The following is a 16912-nucleotide window of genomic DNA, read 5'->3' as shown; positions in this document are numbered from 1 at the left end:
ACCCTTCCCCTCTGCAGGGAGGTGGGACTGATTCGAATGGTCACTTAATGGATCCAAATGACTTCCAAAGAGTGGTGGGAGGTGTCTTGTTCCCATGTTGATGGCCTCTCAGCTGATTCCCTCTGGACCCAGCCATTATGGCCAATTATTATCTAGTCTCAGCTCTTCCATTCTTGGGCAAGGTAATTGAGCAGGTGGTTGCTCAACAACTCCAGGCATGTCTAGAGGGTGGGGAACATTTGGATCCCTTCCATTTAAATCAGAACCAGTGAATGTCCTGTGTGAGTGTCTGGAAGCGGCTGGAGGATGGAAGGCAGCTAACAGATTGAGGTTGAATCCCAACAAAACAGAAGTACTGGTCCTGGAGAACAGCCCTGAATGGGGTAACTGCCCTTGAAGGACCAGGTGCTCAGCCTGGGAGTCACAGCTGTCCATGGAGGTGCAGGTTAATTCTATTTTCAGGGCAGCTGTCTACCTGCTCAATCTGGTATGCTGGCTGAGACCCTACCTCCCTGCACACATGTCTTGTTATCTCTCGATTGGACTACTGCAGCACACTCTATGTGGGGCTACCTTTGAAGGTCCAGCTCCAAGGGCCTTCTGGTGGTTCCTGCGAGAAGTGAGGTTACAGGGAACCAGGCAGAGGGCCTTCTCAGCAGTGGTGCCCTCTCTGTGGAACGCCCTCCCATCAGATTTCAAGAAGTTAAGTAACTATTCAACCTTTAGAAGACATCTGAAGGCAGCCCTGTATAGGAGAAATTTTAATGTTTAATGTTTTAATATGTTTTTGTATATGCTTGAAGCAGCTCAGCGTTGCTGGGGCAAACCAGTCAAATGGGTGGAGTACAAATAATGAAATAATAATAATAATAATAATAATAATAATAATAATTAGTACTACTAAAAGGTAAAGGTAAAGGTACCCCTGCCCGTACGGGCCAGTCTTGACAGACTCTGGGGTTGTGCGCCCATCTCACTTAAGAGGCCAGGGGCCAGCGCTGTCCGGAGACACTTCCGGGTCACGTGGCCAGCGTGACATCGCTGCTCTGGCCAGAGCCAGAGCCAGAGCCGCACACGGAAACGCCATTTACCTTCCCGCTGGTAAGTGGTCCCTATTTATCTACTTGCACCCGGAGGTGCTTTCGAACTGCTAGGTTGGCAGGCGCTGGGACCGAGCAGCGGGAGCGCACCCCGCCGCAGGGATTCGAACCGCCGACCTTTCGATCGGCAAGTCCTAGGCGCTGAGGCTTTAACCCACAGCGCCACCTGCGTCCCTCAATTAGTACTACTACTTTACACTTAATTTTATTTTAGACTAGAACTGAAGCACTACTCAGGAAATAATAAGAATAAAGTTTTCTTAAAGCATATTTTTCTGTTTAAGATAAAGCACGTAAGCAAGGAGTAAATGTTTGCTATTCCTCCCCCCCCCTTCAGATTTGCAACAACAAAAGAAACTGCCACTGTGATCCAGGATGGGCACCTCCAAATTGCAAGGAAAAAGGAGGCCCCCTCGGAGGAAGCGTTGACAGTGGGCTTCGCATGCTGGCTTCTGGTTAGTAAAAGCAAGCCCCTCCATCCTGACAAACAGCTCTGCTGCAGTAGTTTCCAAACTTAGTACAGTGGTGCCTTGCAAGACGAAATTAATCCGTTCCGTTAGGCCCTTCGTATAACGGTTTTTTCGTCTTGCGAAGCAAGCCCATTCACAGCTTAGCGGATTAGCGCTATTAGCGGTTTAGCAGCTTTTAGCGATCAGCTGTTAAGCGGCTTATCAGCGAATCAGCTGATAAGCGGCTTAGCGGCTTAGGAAAAGGGGGGGGGGAAGGAAAAAAACCCCGCAGGAACTCGCAAGACATTTTCGTCTTGCGAAGCAAGCCCATAGGGAAATTCGTTTTGTGAACCACCTTCAAAACGGAAAACCCTTTCGTCTAGCGGGTTTTCCGTCTTGCGAGGCGTTCGTATTGCGGGGCACCACTGTAGTTTAGAATTAGGACCCACCTTTCACCTCAGCCTGAAACCATGGGACTGCGTTTGATTTTTGTTTTAACCCATTCATTCCCCTCTTTATTCTTCCCTTGAATTTTCTGTCTTTCTCAAGGCAGAAAGATAAAAAAAATGACAGCACATTAGCTTAATAATCATTCCTTCTTCCAAAGGAACTTTAGGATTGTAGGCTGTGTGTTTATGAGAGTCAGTGAGTGAAATGTTTTAGAATTCTTGGTACCTGAACTAAACTGCAATTCCCAGGAAATGGGGGAAGCGTGGCAGTTAAGCTAGTATAAAATTGGTATATGTTTTCAGTATAGACATAACCCCTCTCTCCATCCCTGTATTTCTAGTTCTCTTTCAAAGAGCAAAAGTGAAAAGCAAATGTTTTATGTCTCTAAACCAGGCTGTGATGGACTTGTGGATTCTGATGGGCCAGCTGAATCCCTGTGGGCTAGTACAAAGTCAATGTGGGTGTACTTGCTGATGTACAATTAATTGGGCCAGAACAAAACTTATTGGTGCCAGAGTAAAAAACCCTGGAGCACAGGAGACACTTTACCAGGAGACACTCTTGCCCAGTGAAAGGAACAGGAGGTGTACACTTAGACACAGAAGAGAGAGAGAACACTGCAGAGAAAGAGGCTAACACATTCCTAGTGCTACCCAGTTACTGCTTTTCTTCTGTAAGCTGCAAGCAGAACTGCAACTGATTATTATTACTACTATCATTAGTAGTAGGGCATTTTTCTTTGTGTATAACCTGCCATGTTCTGCTGACACCTGTGGATTTGACATAACTTCTGTCTGCAGTTTCACTGTGACCTTTGTGAAGGATGCCATTTTATAACCCCATTTTATACATATTTTTAAATGGTCTTTTAATTTAACATTTTCCCAGCTCTCTATTTATTTTTAATGAAAAAGAGGAATAGTGCTGTAAAACTGTGTTACTACAATATTACCTTTTTATACCACAATAATGCTAAATTAAAAAAAAAAAAACCTTTCTGGTTGTTGCTGTTTTAGCAACGTGGAAAGAGTTTGCTTCCTAAGCTTTAAAAAATTCTAAAAAATTGGAGCATCGGGCGGTGCCACACTAAAAATGTCTAATGCGGCAGCTCTCCTGGTTCAGTCTTTACTGTGAAATTTGTTTCCATCTAGATATTACAGAAAGAGCCATAGAAGACAACATGCGGACGTGGGTGCTCCTGAGCATATTTCTCTTTCTGCCCATTGTGGTTGGGTCAGCCATCCTGATTGTCAAATGGGCACGAATCAGCAACTATTTCATAGAGGACAGCGGGTCCCTAGGAGATTCTGAGTAAGTCACTTTGGCCACAGTTTATCAGGGCCTGCCCTGTACACACCTGAAATCTTCTGGTCCACCAACAATTTGGACAAGTAGGACCTGCAACAGAATGCAGTCTTATTCAGCCATGGCCACCTCCACATGCCCTTTCCCCTCTCATCCACTTTTGCATTGGGCTGTGGGGGAGGGGGTTGGGGAGGTCCCTTGCTTAGGGATTTTCCCTAATATTTTTGTGGTGTTTCTGCAAACCTTGGGGTTTGTCTGAGCCTGCTGATGTGTCAGAGGTGCCATTTCAGCTACATAATAACACAGATAGGAGTTTGCTGTTAGTATATATCGGGGGTTGGGGGCTGTATTGTGGAGTTTGGAACAGACAGGGTTAAAACTCCGTGGTGCCCTGCATCTGGGAGGGGCCGGAAGCAGGGCCGTATGTCACAGGCTTTGTCTGTGAGAGTTACTTTCAGTTCTACCGAGAGACGCTGAGAGACACAGCTAAACAGACAGGCTGTGTCTGTGTGCTTTTGGAAGCACGGAGAATGCAGGAAAACTCCGATGGAGAGACTGATTTATGGCTTGTAAATAAACGCTTCTAGAGATAAGAACCGATCTGTCTTTTGGACTTGATTTATCCCTTTCTCACATGGACTCAGGACCGCTGCATTATTCTGCTAGGCCAGCTCAGAGCTTCCAGGGATACGGAGCTGAACTGGGAAGCTTGCTGGACCCAATATTCCGGACGGGGAATTTATTTTCATTCCCAAATGTATCCCTCCAGATGTGGTTGGCCATACTGGAGGCAGATGATGTTCAACAACAAAAGAAAGAAAAGCAAGGACAGGAAACCTGTGACCCTCCAGGTGTTGTTGTACTGCAATAACCCATTATGGCTAGTGGTCAGAAAAAATGGGACGTGTAGTCCAGCAACCTCTGAAGGGCAATAGGTTGCCCACCCCAGTACATATAATAATAATTAATTTTCAGACTGTATAGTAAAGCTAGCTCCATGACAAAGCCAAGGTATGTTTATCTGTATATAATTGAGGTTAAGTACCAGTAATCTTAATTCTCATTACATTTCAGTTCTTATACTAGATCCGATGAATATAGCATGTCAGACAAAACAAGGTAAGCTTCAACTAACTTAAAGTATACTGATTAAAAAGAAACTAATTTTCCTTCCAGAGCTGGCTGCAGTCTAGAAAAGGATCACTCCCTAATTTATTTTCTCCCTTTGAGATAGTGAAACATGGATTAAATTGTCTAGTTTTTCCCACCAATTAAAGAAGGACTGGGTTTCTCTGCAAAATCTGCATGTTACCTTTCCTTCCAAGGAGCCTCAAGGGAACACACAGTAAAATAAGACCTGAAAACAAACTATTCAGTCTCACTCTACACCAGTCCAAAAATTAGAAGTCAGCTTGGGATGTGAGGGCGATCTGGCTGCGACATCTGTCACCCCATTGATCGTCAGGGTTGATGCGGCTGATCTGGCTGGCTAGGCGGGTGTCCCCTTCCTCCCTCACCGCTCCATGTGCATCCCTCCCGAAGCTGTGCGCTCAGTGGAAGAGGACGACCATCCCAGATACAGTGGTGCCTCGCAAGACGAAAAGAATCCGTTCCGCGATTCTCTTCGCCTAGCGGATTTTTCGTCTTGCGAAGCAAGCCCATTGACGGCTTAGCGGATTAGCGCTATTAGCGGCTTAGTGGCTTTTAGCGGCTTATCAGCTTAGCGGATAAGCAGATAAGCGGCTTAGCGGCTTAGAAAAAGGGGGGGGGAGGAAAAAAAAGTCGGAAAAACTCGCAAGACATTTCGTCTTGCGAAGCAAGCCCATAGGGAAATTCGTTTTGCGAAGTGCCTCCAAAACGGAAAACCCTTTCGTCTAGCGGGTTTTTCGTCTTGCGAGGCATGCGTCTTGCGGGGCACCACTGTAGAAGGAGTGTATCATTCTTCGGTCAAGGGTATACAATAGCTGCGCTCCCCTGCTAGAACCTCCAAACGAGCTCAAAAATTAGAAGTCAGCTTAATAGTCACAATAGACACAGCATTCCTGGAAAACCATCAAAGCCTACCAATCCTGGACTCCATCAGCAACGATGCCCACAAGCTGCCCCCTGCACCACTGCATCATCTGACACACAGTGTGCATCACAGTGTCCCCCAATGGCACAGATTCAGTGGCACAGCCAGCAGTCACCCTCTACTGCTTGTCTCCAGGCACCACTACAAGCCAGACTGCTTGAACTCACAGCTGTTGTTCTTTTAGCACAACACCAAAGGGGAGGAAGGAGAACCCCCCACAACACAACACCCATATAGCTCTGGGCTTAGGGGGCCTTCAAAGAGCACTCACAGTCGTCCTGAGCCGAGACTAAGGTTCAGGGCCCTCCCAAAGTTATCCAAGGCCAAGAGTTGAAGATGCAACAGGCAGAGTCACAGACACCCCACAACAGCCATCAGCCTCCTGTTGATCACTGGCACTGAGTGACGGATTGTGATGCAGAAGATGAGAGTTTGTGCCACATCAAGGTTGAGGTGGAAATATCCTTACTCAGCTTTTGTATACCTAACTGGTATACAAAACTGGTACCTAACTGGGGGGAAATCCAACAGTGATGTCAGGGGTAAAAGAAAGGGAACTTTTAGAAGGCTGCCAACATTGATTCCAGCCCAGAGCATTTCCTGAATCAGTCAGCCAAAGCAACACAAATGGATGACACAGCTCATGGGGCATTGATTTCCCCTGAGACCCTCATCATCAACACCAAGAGGAGTCCATCAGTACCTTGGAAAATGGAACTATAGACAGCAGATTATTTGGGCAATTTTTATATTAGGGCACCAGCTTGATGTTAGGAACACTTTTGCTATAACACAACCCCAAAGAGGTTGTGGTTGACATGGAACATGAGTTGGGATGGATCATACCGCTTGCAGGAATCAATCGCACAACCCCAAGCCTTTCTAAACAAGGAGGAATTTTGCTTGTCTCCTGGAGGGGACTGTCAGGCAGGATTCCAAAGAATTAAAAAAAAATGTTCTTGACTTTTGCTATTCTATGGGAATATATGACTATGAGTCTCCTTAAATTATAGATCATAAATATATAAATACTACAACTACAAACAAAAGACTCATTAAATACTGTCCTATTAATGACAGCGATGTTTGCTTTTTCTTATTTTCTTTTGAATTTTTTGTTTACAGCATTATACATTCTTATGTTATTATTCATCAATACTGAATTTTAACTGTATTCGGTCTGTTTAAAATATATGATAGTATCCGTTCTAATTGTTTAGATACTGTTTTCTCAATTCACATGGTTTCATCAATTAAAAAATGTTAAATGGCACAACTAAAACTCTGCCAGTCTTCACCAGCCTGGTGCCCTCCAGATGCTTTGGAGTGCAGCTCCTGTTGGCCTCAGCCAGCATGGCCATTTGATGCCAGGGCTGAAGGGAGTTGTGGTCTGAAACATCTGGTGGGCACCACATTGGTGAAGGCTGAACAAAGCAGTGACAGGTATTGCTTGGGAAACTGTTTCATAACAGCAGCAGCACTTTCAGGCCACACATCCCAGGCCACACCCCACACTAGATCTTGCCTCTCATAGGAAAGGTACAAAGCAGGGCCAGTCCACCCAAGAGGCAAGGTAAAGCGACTGCCACAAGCAGCAGGATTCATAGGGGCAGCAGATCTGGCCTCCAAAGTACGCATCACCTCCTCCTGCTGCTGTGGTGGCAGTGACAGCACTCCTTGGAGGCCAGATCTGTGTTTTCTTTGGCAGCCCACCCCCCATGCCACCTCTACAGCGGCCTCTCGGTGAACAGGTCTCCTCCGACTCTTGTTCCCAATGCACAGCTTTATTCCCCCCAGTTCGTGATGTAGATCTTCACTCAGTCCTTCCTCCCTGACAGGCAGGAGGTGCCAGTTTGTGGTTTGCCTTAGGGGCCAAAGTGTCTTGGGCCAGCCCTGGTACAGAAATTTCAAAGACTATGCAGGGAGTGGAGAGGCTTCTATGGGAGAAGATGGTTTTCCCAATCTCTTCTCCATCTTTCTGGGTGGTGCTAAGGAAATGCAGATGCACCATTTATTTTTTTTGCCTCATTTTGCGGATTCTCCTTATTGTATTTCTCCATCATGTCTTCTCTCCTCTCTCCTCCCTCCCTCCTGCTGCCCCTGGCATGTGAGTAGCTTGAGCAACCGAGAAGACACAACGTGACCAGACCTGGGCCGGGCTCCTGCTGTTTATATGACTTGTAGCTGCCTAATAAATTACTGCTTGCTTATACAGTACAGGTGAAAAGTATTCTGTGAATGGTTCTGGTGTTATGTACTGAGTCGAATAGGATCCAAACTGCAGCAGTCTGATTGGTCCTAGAACAATAGGATCCAAAAGGCAGCAGTCTGATTGGTCCTAGAACAATAGGATTCAGAATGCAGCAGTCTGATTGGTCCTAGAACAATGCAGCAGTATGATTGGTTGGCAGGAACCACCCAATCATGCTCCAGATAGAAGTGAATCCACAACCTGATTGGCTTACAGTAGAATTCCGGAATTAGCCAATCATGTGCCGCCCATTGTGTAAATAATGTATATAAAGCAGATACTTTGAGGGGACTTTCATTCATTCCTCCTAACCACTATGAGCTGAATAAAGAGCATGAAATCACTTTGCGACGCTGAGTATATTTCAGTTCTCCAGGTTCTTCTTTGCATTTGGATACAGCATGCAGGGGCTTCATTATGGGTTGGCATCAGCAGGTGCATGCTGAGACTGCAAGTCCTGCCACTTACCCATCAAAGCTCTACCTAAAAGCAAAGTTTGTATTCTTAGGCACACATCCAAGCATTCTTTACAGCTAAAGTTGCCCCCCCAACCAGCTCTTAGGCTTACCAGCTGTGTGGAAAACAGAAATGAAACCATTACAGTGGTACCTCGGTTTACGAACTCAATCTATTCCAGAAGTCCTTTCTTAAACCGAAACCATTCTTAAACTGAGGTGCACTTTCCCTAATGAGGCCTCCTGCCGCCAGTGCCCTTCCACCGTTCTGATTCTGTTCTTAGACCGAGGTAAAGTTCGCAAACCGGGACACTACTTCCAGTTTTGCGGAGTCCGTAAACCGAATCATTTGTAAACAGAACTGTTCTTAAATCGAGGAACCACAGTACTTTATTCCCTTCTTCCAGCTTCACATGGATTTTTGTTTGTGAATGAAACTTTGTCGCCTTGCACGCTACTGCTAAGACAGGTGATCTGGGGGGGGGGAGGAGCAGAATGGCAGCACAAATCTTATGTCCCCGCCAACCTAATTTACTGAGGGCAGCTCCTCTTTTCTGGTACCTGTTCTGGTAATTTGGGTTTGAGGACACATTGAAGCCTGGCGCAAACACACACAAAGGGTGGCAAAGCAGGGCTGGTGTGGGATGTGGCCTGGGAAGACTCTTAGATCTAGAAAGCCGCATGTGACCTGGAGCCTGAGGTTCCCCATTCCGGGTTTCATCTAGTCAGGCCTCCCATTATCCAGAGCCACCAGCCTGATGTCTGTGGGAACTACAAGTCAAACAGCTGCGCTGGCCGCACCAAAGTGACCACCCCAAGGCACAAGCCCAGGTGTCAGGGTCCCTCCCTTGGCCTCACTGATGAGATCTAAAGGAAAGCGCCAGCTTGGCTGCAGGAGTTGCCAGATGGAGGTGTACAAGGTGCCATCCAACCGTTTTAGAGACTGCACTCTGGATTTGTGTAGGGCTCCCTGATGATGCCTTGCAAGGCAGGAGAGATTTCAGATCAGCTTTCCTTCTACATACAGGGAACGAGGCAGAGGGCCTTCTTGGTAGTGCTGCCCACCCTGTGGAACGCTCTCCCAGCAGATGTCAAAGAAATAAACAACCATCTGACATTTACAAGACATCTGAAGGCAGCCCTGTTTAGGGAAGTTTTTAATGACTGATGTTTCAATGTATTTTTAATATTTTATTGGAAGCCACCCTGAGTGGCTGGGGAAACCCAGCCAGATGGGAGGGGTATAAATAATAAATTACTACTACTACTGCTACTACATACCCTCCCAGGTTTCTGAGCTCCATCTGCCCCTCATTTCCCATGCACATACATACAATCAGAATTACAGAGTTGGAAGGGACTACAAGGCTCATCTAGTTCTAGTGGCACATTTGCGAAAACCGAGCCCCTTTTGTGCCCCATCCACCTGGCTTTTGAGGTCTCTCCTGCGCTACCAGCCCCAGTGCTTTGCTGCTTCTCTTCCAAAGCAGCCTGCAATCTGGCCCTTCGCCACGCCTCTCCGCCAAAAGGTCTATGTCCTGCCCAGCCAGCCCTTCACCCACGGAGGCGGCCCCGCACCCTATTCCAATTCCAATTCCTTCTTTCCTTCCTTCCCTTCCTCTCTCTGGCTTCCAATTCCTTCCTTCCTCTCTCTAGCTTCCTATTCCTTCCTTCCTTCCTTCCTTCCTTCCTTCCTCTCTTTGCCTTCCAATTCCTTCCTTCCTCCCCTCCTTCCTCTCTCTGGCTTCCAGTTCCTTCCTTCCTTCCTTCCTTCCTTCCTTCCTTCCTTCCTTCCTTCCTTCCTTCCTTCTTCTCCCTGGCAAGCAACTCCTTCCTTCTTTCCTTCTTCTCTCTGGCTTCCAACGCCTTCCGTCTTTCTTTCTTTCTTTCTTTCTTTCTTTCTTTCTTTCTTTCTTTCTTTCCTTCCTTCCTTCCATCTATCCTTTCCTTCCTTCTATTCTTCCTTCCATCCAGCCTTCCTTGCTTCCTTCCTCTGGCTTCTTTCTTTCCTTCCTTCTTTCCTTCTTCTCTGCTTAGAGAAGGGCAAATATATTGGGCTGCTACAAACTTCGGCTGAAGAAAGTCAGGAGTGTGAAACACAAGGATGGGGGAGACAGGACATATAGTGCATGTACTTATGTGAAACATCTGGTGTCTGGATTATGCCAGAGACAGGTTGCTGCTAGGCTTGACAGATAATTGACTTAGGCTGTTGAAATCTCTTACCTGAGCCCATGACAGGTGCTGAGTATTGCAACAGAGTTTGGGAACCCTTGCATGTATCCTTGATAGAAGCATTCGCCCTAAAGTTATTTTTTAAAATTAGAAAAAAGCAATTGATGCAGCATTTACACAATTGAAATTCTCTATCAACTAGGCTTACATGAAGTTTTTAACCCTCCCCCTCCTGCCGCACAGTTTCAGTTCCCCCAGAACTGTGCTTCTAACCATCTTCCATTCATTCATGTCACCACCCACCATATAAAAGGCCATAGATTGTTTAATCAGCCCAAGGCCTGGGAGAAGAGGAATATGTTCTTGCCTGGTCCCCAGAGATATGTAACAAAGGTGCCAAGTGAGCCTTCCTGGGTGAGCATTCCATTAGCAGGGACCCACCCCAGCCATTCTCATGTTGCTGCCGTCTAGGTAAAATTAAAGGACCCCTGGATGGCACCTATGGGATGTGTCGCTCATCTTGCTTCAGGCCGAGAGAGCCGGCGTTTGTCTGCAATAATCTAAGCTAAAGGCCTTCCTCTCAGTACCCCTTACCGCCTCATGGCGCCTGCAGCCTTATCAGTTTCCCTCTCCAAGGAGGCTTCTAGCATGTCATCTCTCTTTCCCTTTCAGTGCCTATTAGATTCATCCATTTTTAATCATTCCTGGAATTTTTTCCACCATGCTGGTTTCTTGGGAAGTTCCATTGTTATGTATGTGTTGTCATTTTTTATTGTTTTACTACGACCACTACTACTACTAATACTAATACTGGGCTTCTTTGATCCCTTGTAACCCATTCCAGGAGCTTGCTTCTGAAGAGTTTGGGTAATATGCTTCCTAAGAAATAAACAAATAAATCTTTTGTGGGGCGCTTTTGTCTAGAGCAGGCATGGTGCGTAAACTGAGTATTCTCACTTCCTCTGACCTGCTGGACAGTTCTGAGCAAAATAAGACCAGTGGCCCTGTTGAGGTAGTAGTGGACTAGAAAAGGCCCAATCTGATCACCTTCTGGAGCTAGCCATTATGGACGCCTGAAATCAAAATCAGGAGCAGATTAGTAAGTGGCCTGGGCCATGTTTCACGCTAAGACAAGCCATGATTCTCCAGGGTTTCAGACGGGGTCTCTGCCTAGAGACACTGGAGACTGAACTTGGGACCTTCGCCATGCACAGCCCATGCTCTGCCACTGAGCTACAGCCTCCCCATTGTGGGAAGGTTTACTTTAGCAGAGTTAAAGAATCCCCTTTATAAGTTTATGCAGCGATCAGCTTGTTGCTGGCTCATCTGAGTTCTACTAATAAAGATGCCTTCCTGGTTAAAAATCCCCTTGAATCCCTCTTAAAGAATACACACATGAATCTGATTCATGTCAATATAACGCTTTTTTACTCTCAGATTCATTCAGGTTTACAGAACTGGACCTGAAGGCAGGCTGAGGTTACATAACAAGCAAATAAACTATACCAGAGGGAAGTTGGTCCTGAGGTGACTGCAACTGAGCAGATATCTTTCAAAACTACCAGCAACCAACAAACTGGTTGTCACAGCAACTGGTTAGAACATGGAGGCCGTCAGTCCTCTGTCGGAATGTCGCACCTGGCTACACCTTTACATCCCACACCCAGAAGCCAAAGGGTTAAGACTAGGGGGTCACTTACTGTTGCTGCAGGTGAATTATGTACGTCTTCTTTTTTATTGTAATAATGTAAGTCTGTGTGCTCTGGACAATTCAAAAGAAAACAATCAATCAGAAGAGTATGTTGAAACATTATTTTTATGAAATGAAATGAACAGTCTCTATTGAAATGTATTTGATGATGGCAGAAAAGCTATGGCAGGGATTGGCTGAGCCTCTTTATCTCAGCAGGACTGCCTGAGAAGAGCCCGAAGGGCCGTGCCTGGCCTCTTTCCACCTGGCTTGGGGCAGATTGCATGAAGCCCGGAGCTGAAGGCGATGAAACAGTTGCTGAGACAGCGGGAGCACCAGTGGCAGAAACCTCATTTTGAATCGGACCGGACACGGGTTAGAGCTCAACATCGAGCCTACCAAGTGGCAACGGCAAAGAGGACTTTCTTCACCGCCTCTATTGCATCTGCAGAAAATAGCAGAAGGAGACTCTTTCAGGTGGTTTGCAATTTAACAGAACCACCTTTGTTGAATCCCGACAAGACAGAAGTACTGTTTCTGGGGGGCAGGGGGCGGGCGGGTGTGGAGACTCTCTGTTCCTGAATGGAGCAACTGTGCCCCTGAAGGAGCAGGTGCGCAGCCTGGGAGTAATTTTGGACTCACTGCTGTCTATGTAGGTGCAGGTCAATTCTGTGTCTAGGGCAGCTGTATACCAGCTCCATCTGGTACGCAGGCTGAGACCCTACCTGCCAGCGGACTGTCTTGCCAGACTGGTGCACGCTCTAGTTATTTCCTCCTTGAACTTCTGCAACGTGCTCTACGTGGGGCTACCTTTGAGAGTGAGCTGGAAACTACAACTAATCCAGAATACAGCACCTAGACTGGTGAATGAGCGTGGCTGCCAAGACCACATAATATTGGTCCTAAAAGACCTACATTGGCTCCCAGTACGTTTCTGAGCACAATTAAAAGTGTTGGTGCTGACCTTGAAAGCCCTAAACAGCCCCGGTCCAGTATATCTGAATGCTCTCCCACCAGATGTCAAAATAATAAACTACCCTCTGACGTTTAGAAGACATCTGAAGTCAGCCCTGTTTAGGGAAGTTTTTAATGACTGATGTTTTAATGTATTTTTAATCTTTTGTTGAAAGCTGCCAGTCAGTGTGGACAATACTAAGCTAGATGGTTTGACTCGGTTAAGGCAGCTTCCTAGGTTCCTATGTTTCAAGGCAGAGACAGATTTTATAGGACATTTCCTCCACACTGAGGTTGACACCTCTTCCTAGATAGTAATCTGACACTGGATACCCACATCTGCCTTAACCATCTGCTGTACCCATCTCTGTTAGGATACCTATGTGTTCTGTGTGGGGCTTCCCTCAGGACTGAGCTGGAAGCTGCAGTTAGGGCAGAATTATGCAGCGTAATTGCTGACAGGCCTGGTAAGCATGGAGTGCCTGCGCTCAGAGATCGGCACTGGCCAAGATCAAAGTAAAGCCCTTAACAAATAGGGACCCAGATTCAGGTAGGTAGCTTGATCTGACGGAGTAGAAATATATATAATAATAAAATTGTCCAGTAGCACCTTAGAAACCAACAAAGTTTGTTCTTGGTATGAGCTTTCGTGTGCATGCACACTTCTTCAGATAGTGTTATAATGTTAATAGTGGACTGATTTTCTGTGCTGTTTTAAGGATGGCTGAGAATATATATGGAATACTTTGAACACTGAACTTCCACATACTATCTTCAGATAGGGACCCGTTTAACTACAATACCTGCTCCACTTATTGCTCAACTCCTGATCGTTTTGTGTGGCAGCACCTGCCCTTGGGAACTCCCTGCCTCTTGAGATCAAGCAGGCGCCTGCACAAAGCACTCCTGCTCAGAGACGCTCAGAAAGTTGAGTCAACCTGGGTAAGTTGGATGTGGTCAAAAATGAGATGGCAAGAATAAATATTGACATCCTGGGCATCAGTGAACTAAAATGGACGGGAATGGGAATGGGAATTCAGTTCGGATGACCATCATATCTACTCCTGTGGGCAAGAATCCCATAAAAGAAATGGAGTGGCCCTCATAGTCAACAAAAGAGTGGCAAAAGCTGTACTGGGATGCAATCTCAAAAGTGATAGAATGATCTCGATACGAATCCAAGGCAGACCTTTTAACATCACAGTAATCCAAGTTTATGCACCAACTACTGGTGCTGAAGAAACTGAAATTGACCAATTCTTTGAAGACTTACAACACCTTATAGAAGTGACACAAAGAAGGATGTTCTTCTCATTATAGGGGATTGGAATGCTAAAGTAGGGAATCAAGAGATAAAAGGAACAACTGGCAAGTTTGGCCTTGGAGATCAAAACGAAGCAGGGCAAAGGCTAATAGAGTTCTGCCTGAAGAACTATGGATGGAGGCTCGCAACATTATAAAGGAGGCAGCAACGAAAACCATCCCAATGAAAAGGAAATGCAAGAAGGCAAAGTGGCTGTCCAACGAGGCCTTACAAATAGCGGGGGAGAGAAGGCAAGTAAAATGCGAGGGAGATAGTGAAAGATGCAGGAAATTTAACACAGATTTCCAAAAAATAGCAAGGAGAGACAAGAAGGCCTTCTTAAACGAGCAATGCAAAGAAATAGAGGAAAACAACAGAATGGGAAGAACCAGAGATCTGTTCTAGAAAATTGGAGATATGAAAGGAACATTTCGTACAAAGCTTACCATAATAAAGGACAAAAGTGGTAAGGACCTAACAGAAGCAAAGACATCAAGAAGAGGTGACAAGAATACACAGATGAATTATACCAGAAAGATATGGATGGCTCGTACACCCCAGGAAGTGTGGTTGCTGACCTTGAGCCAGACATCCTGGAGAGTGAAGTCAAATGGGCCTTAGAAAGCACTGCTAATAACAAGGCCAGTGGAAATGATGGTATTCCAGCTGAACTATTTAAAATTTTAAAAGATGATGCTGTTAAGGTGCTACACTCAGTATGCCAGCAAGTTTGGAAAACTCAGCAATAGCCAGAGGATTGGAGAAGATCAGACTACATCCCAGTCCCAAAGAAGGGCAGTGCCAAAGAATGCTCCAACTACTGCACAATTGCACTCATTTCACACGCTGGCAAGGTTATGATTAAAATTCTACAAGGAAGGCTCAAGCAGTATGTGGACTGAGAACTCCCAGAAGTGCAAGCTGGATTTAGAAGAGGCAGAGGAACCAGAGACCAATTGCAAACATGTGCTGGGTTATGGAGAAAGCTAGAGAGTTCCAGAAAGACATCTACTTCTGCTTCATTGACTATGCAAAAGCCTTTGACTGTGTCGACTACAGCAAACTATGGCAAGTTCTTAAAGAAATGGGAGGGCCTGATCACCTCATCTGTCTCCTGAGAAATCTCTATGTGGGACAAGAAGCTACAGTTAGAACTGGATATGGAACAACTGATTGGTTCAAAATTGGGAAAGGAGTACGACATGGCTGGATATTGTCTCCCTGCTTATTTAACTTATATGCAGAATTCATCATATGAAAGGCTAGACTGGATGAATCCCAAACCGGAATTAAGATTGCCGGAAGAAATATCAACAACCTCAGATATTCAGATGACACAACCTTGATGGCAGAAAGTGAGGAGGAATTAAAGAACCTTTTAATGAGGGTGAAAGAGGAGAGTGCAAAATATGGTCTGAAGCTCAACATAAAAAAAAAAAAGATCATGGCCGCTGGTCCCATCACCTCCTGGCAAATAGAAGGGGAAGAAATGGAGGCAGTGAGAGATTTTACTTTCTTGGGTTCCATGATCACTGCAGAGGGTGACAGCAGTCACGAAATTAAAAGACGCCTGCTTCTTGGGAGAAGGGCAATGACAGGCCTAGACAGCATCTTGAGAAGTAGAGACATCACCTTGCCAACAAAGGTCCGTATAGTAAAAGCTATGGTTTTCCCAGTAGTGATGTATGGAAGTGAGAGCTGGACCATAAAGAAGGCTGATCGCCGAAGAATTGATGCTTTTGAATTATGGCGCTGGAGGAGACTCTTGAGAGTCCCATGGACTGCAAGAAGATCAAACCTATCCATTCTGAAGGAAATCAGCCCTGAGTGCTCACTGGAAGGACAGATCCTGAAGCTCAGGCTCCCAGACTTTGGCCACCTCATGAGAAGAGAAGACTCCCTGGAAAAGACCCTGATGCTGGGAAAGATTGAGGACACAAGGAGAAGGGGATGACAGAGGACGGGATGGTTGAACAGTGTTCTCGAAGCTACCGGCATGAGTTTGACCAAACTTCGGGAGGCAGTGGAAGACAGGAGTGCCTGGTGTGCTCTGGTCCAGGGGGTCACGAAGAGTTGGACACAACTAAACGACTAAACAACAACAATAAATAGTATTGCAGAATGAACACTTCTAGTATATTTTTCTTTTTGATATTTGTTTTAAACTTCTGTACTTGTATCCTTTTTATGACCATTTTATCTAGTAAATGGTGAATAGATGCAAGAAATAATACCATAAAATAAAGCTGAATTGGTCATAAAGTGATGAAAATGGCTGTTTACTTGGCCCTTTTCCTATGTCACGAAGGCTGAAATTTCAATTCGGTGGAGGAGGGTCAATATATTAACTGACATGCATGAAATTTTAGATATAGCTATATAATGCCTATTGTAGTAAGGTAAGACTGAGATGGTTGGACGGTGTTCTCGAAGCTACCAGCATGCGGGAGGCAGTGGAAGACAGGAGTGCCTGGCGTGCTCTGGTCCAGGGAGTCACGAAGAGTCGGACACGACTAAACGACTAAACAACAACAACAAATAGCATTGCAGAATGAACACTTCTAGTATATTTTTCTTTTTGATATTTGTTTTAAACTTCTGTACTTGTATCCTTTTTATGACCATTTTATCTAGTAAATGGTGAATAGATGCAAGAAATAATACCATAAAATAAAGCTGAATTGGTCATAAAGTGATGAAAATGGC

General features: G+C 45.6%; 1 protein-coding gene across 1 annotated transcript in view; it reads left to right on the top strand.

Annotated features, from left to right (window-relative positions):
- Window positions 1–7595, top strand: part of LOC307219959 (disintegrin and metalloproteinase domain-containing protein 2-like) — a 43563-nt gene extending 35968 nt beyond the window's left edge. Inside the window, exons 18-21 of the mRNA XM_079983544.1 lie at window positions 1438–1555; window positions 3151–3310; window positions 4379–4423; window positions 7494–7595. Of these exons, the coding sequence (XP_079839670.1) occupies window positions 1438–1555; window positions 3151–3310; window positions 4379–4423; window positions 7494–7521 (351 nt within the window). The 3' untranslated portion in view covers window positions 7522–7595. The remainder of the gene's footprint in view (window positions 1–1437; window positions 1556–3150; window positions 3311–4378; window positions 4424–7493) is intronic.
- Window positions 7596–16912: the final 9317 nt, after the last annotated feature.

This window comes from Podarcis cretensis (assembly GCF_951804945.1).
Source record: "Podarcis cretensis genome assembly, chromosome: 7".
NCBI lineage: Eukaryota > Metazoa > Chordata > Lepidosauria > Squamata > Lacertidae > Podarcis > Podarcis cretensis.
This window is presented reverse-complemented; position numbering and strand designations above follow the sequence as displayed.